Source organism: Trifolium pratense, linkage group LG4 (genome assembly GCF_020283565.1).
Source record: "Trifolium pratense cultivar HEN17-A07 linkage group LG4, ARS_RC_1.1, whole genome shotgun sequence".
Classification (NCBI taxonomy): domain Eukaryota; kingdom Viridiplantae; phylum Streptophyta; class Magnoliopsida; order Fabales; family Fabaceae; genus Trifolium; species Trifolium pratense.
The window spans coordinates 30,098,346-30,101,542 of record NC_060062.1 but is presented as its reverse complement, the minus strand read 5'-3'; the positions used below and the strand labels follow the sequence as shown (position 1 = coordinate 30,101,542).

The 3,197-nt window shown below is 38.3% G+C and overlaps 1 protein-coding gene across 2 annotated transcripts; it reads right to left on the bottom strand.

Moving 5' to 3' along the window:
- Positions 1–3,197, bottom strand: LOC123881837 (zinc finger CCCH domain-containing protein 66-like). 2 transcript variants are annotated; one of them, XM_045930581.1, is made up of 2 exons: positions 2,902–3,197; positions 1–2,272 (listed from the first exon to the last, which is right to left on the bottom strand). In XM_045930581.1, the coding sequence occupies exon 2, from the start codon at positions 2,262–2,264 to the stop codon at positions 186–188; it is 2,079 nt and encodes a 692-aa protein (XP_045786537.1). In that variant the 5' UTR covers positions 2,265–2,272; positions 2,902–3,197; the 3' UTR covers positions 1–185. The 2 variants fall into 2 exon arrangements, with proteins under 2 accessions (XP_045786537.1, XP_045786536.1); XM_045930580.1 differs by having other exon boundaries at positions 1–2,256; positions 2,902–3,163.

The following is a 3,197-nucleotide window of genomic DNA, read 5'->3' as shown; positions in this document are numbered from 1 at the left end:
AATAAAAAATATTAGAAAAAAATTCATGGAGCAGAAATTTTGCATCCTGTCACAAATTCTAGCTTTAAGGGACTATTTTCCCATCAGTTATACAAATTGTCATCTAAACAAATTCAAAAAAAATAAAAAAAATCATTAAATGAATTGACTGTTGAGAGAGTTACAAGAAGGATGAGGTAAATCATTCAATGCACAGTTTGTTCCTGATCAATGTACAATTGCTCTAACCACGCTGGAATCGCATCGGTTCCATTGTTAAGATTGTATTGCAGTTTCCTTTTCTGATCTTCAGTACTAAACCGACCAGATTCCTGCGGTGTAGCGTCCTTCACAAGTGAATTAACCCAAGATACATCTGGTTCGTCGTCATTTTCTTGTGCTCTAGTTGCAGCTGGATTTAAAGGAGTATTACTGCTTAGAAATCCAAAAGAAGACGATTTCCTCAGCTTATTCAGTTCTTCTCCTTGTACGGTCCAATTCAATTTTCCATCGGGTGAGCCCCAGTTAGGAAAAGCATAAGGCTTCACAGGAGAAAGATGCTCAGAATGACGATTTGCCACATTGCGCTCGATAAAGCTCTGGCTCCGCTTAGAAAAGGCAGCAGCTCTTGAATTTAAAGCCGCTGCGGATAACTCCCCGGATGGATCAAACCCATAGGGTGGCGATCCAGTCCTACTCGAAGTGGAATAGCCTGAAGAATAGTTTTGTAGCTGCTGATTCATATTGGGACGCATCTGGATTCCAGTTGGAGATTGTAACTGCGATCCTGCAGCATCAAGTGAGATTCCGTGGAATTTGTGCAACATTGATGGATCAAGAGATCCGTAAATGTCTTCAAGGTTAGTAGGCTTCACCCCCGAAAACCTATTTAGTTCTCTGGTAGTATGGCCATCACTCAAAGAAACCGAAAAAGATGGACTGTTAGGCATCGAATTTTTCCAGTTGGATGGTGAAGGAAGACCGGATATCTCATCCATCATTAGTTGCTTCCTAAGCATTGCAATATCGGAATCAATATCTCTAGCGGTCATTCCAGTCTTCAACCTGCTTTTGGGAAGCTGTAGGCTAGGGACCGAAACATTAAACTGTGTCTGCCACATGGCTGTAGCAGCAACGGGAGATGAAGCTCCAGATGGAGTCAGAGGCGGCGTTGAGGATGGCGGTATCAAAACCGATGGAGAACCATGTGACATTGGGCTAAGTGAACCCATTTCCAATGTAGAAGCGGTACTGTAATATGACCTAGGAGACGGAATAGCAGAACCGGTAGAAGCATACAAGGGGCGAAGCTCCTCAATCCTATGAGCAAAGAAGCAAACTCTTCTTGTGCATTCACTCTCATCCTTGCAAAGACGTGTACGATACTGCGCAGGATGAAGCCAGCACTCAAAAATCCCATGTGCATAGTCACATGAATCTCCTTTGCTACACGAACCTTTGCGAAACTCAGGACAAGGGACGCAGCTATAATGATATTTCCTCGGATCACGTCGCCTTGCATTTTCACCTGGATGAACAAAGGGACACTCGGTCCAATCATGAGAATACGCCCTTGAACAAGGCTTAACTTTGAATGTATACATCCTAAATTCATCGGTACTATATAACTCATTCTTTATATCTGGAAGAGAGAGATCAACAGGATAATCTTTTGAAACACGAGGTGTGTTTATATCTTGCCTTTGATATTCATCAACAACGTCAATTGTCTCCGGAAATGCAAGAGATGTCTGATCAGCAACACCAACCGTACCCTCCAAAAGAGCCTGCAGCATCCTCTTCCTCGGATTGAAGATAGAATTGACCCCAGAAACAATCAAGTCAACTGGTCGGTTACCGTTGGCATCAACAACACTAGGATCCGCAGATGCATCAAGCAAAAGCTTGATAATCTCTGCGGAAGCAGCAGAACCACCAGCAACAGCACAATGAAGAGCAGTAGCACCATCGGATCCACAAGACCGATTAACATCAACACGGCCTGTTCCAAGAATATAAGCGGATACATCCAAACTTCCAAACATAGCAGCAACCATAAGAGGAGTCCTCTCTTCATAACCTAATTTTTTCGAACAAACGCTCCTTCCATACCATAAACCAACCTCATTAACGTCACAACCCTCGTTTTCAACGGCATCTTTGAAACCAATCACATCATCTTCAGCTGAAAATTCAAGCAAAGAAGAAATCTCATGATGCTTCCCTTCTTTATTACCATTCTCATACCCCATGATCAAACTAGTTTGACAAGTTTTCCTGCACATGGAGATTTCTGAAAAATCACACAAGAGAAAAAACGTTCAAGATGCTATTGAAATTGAACCAACCATGATGATTTTTCAAATTTAAAAGCACAGAAAACTCAGTTTAACATAACAAAAATTAAAACAGATAAAAACAACTTAAGGGATTAAATCCTTCTCATTTTGTTGATGCATGTGATTGTTGATGAAACAAAAAAAAAAAACTTTCTAAAGTTACATAATCATGAACAGCAATGAAATTTACAACTAGCCAGGTAATTGAAAAAGGTTCATAATTAATTTCAGTTAGTTATTGTTATATTTCAATAATTATAAAAATTAGCATGAATCCAGGTAAGGAAAAAAAAAACAATAAATCGTTACAAACAGAAACCAAGAAAACAACCTGTCCAACGTTGTTTCCATGGTAACATAAAAGAATAAAATTTATTTCTGTTATTCCTTCATCAATTAACTATTAAACAAAAAACCCATTTTTTATCAAGAAATTTTCTTAGCAACCAAGGAAAAAACATTACATTAGAGCTTCAAAAAGACTAATAAAGAAACCATTTTTAAACATAAATTCAAAAACCCATCATTATTATTATGAAGTGAAAAGAAACAACATGTGAGAACAAAAGAAAAAGAACAGTACCTTAGGAAAGACAGAGACACGAAGCAAGAAGCTAGAGTTTGGTTTTTTAGTTGAACTTGTGTAAAGAAAAATTGCAAAGGTTAATAGAAAGAGGGAGTGGAAGACTTTTCAGTTTCCTCCTAATAGTACAATAATTTTTGGTTTCGGTCAAAAATGTGGAACTCAACTCACTAGTTTCTTCTTCTTACCAATTCTATTTTTCTTTTAAAAAATTTAATGAGTCAAGAAATATGTAATATAATAAGCTTGTTTCAAAATAAGGGGCTTACACTTTCAACCAAGAAAAATACTAATGT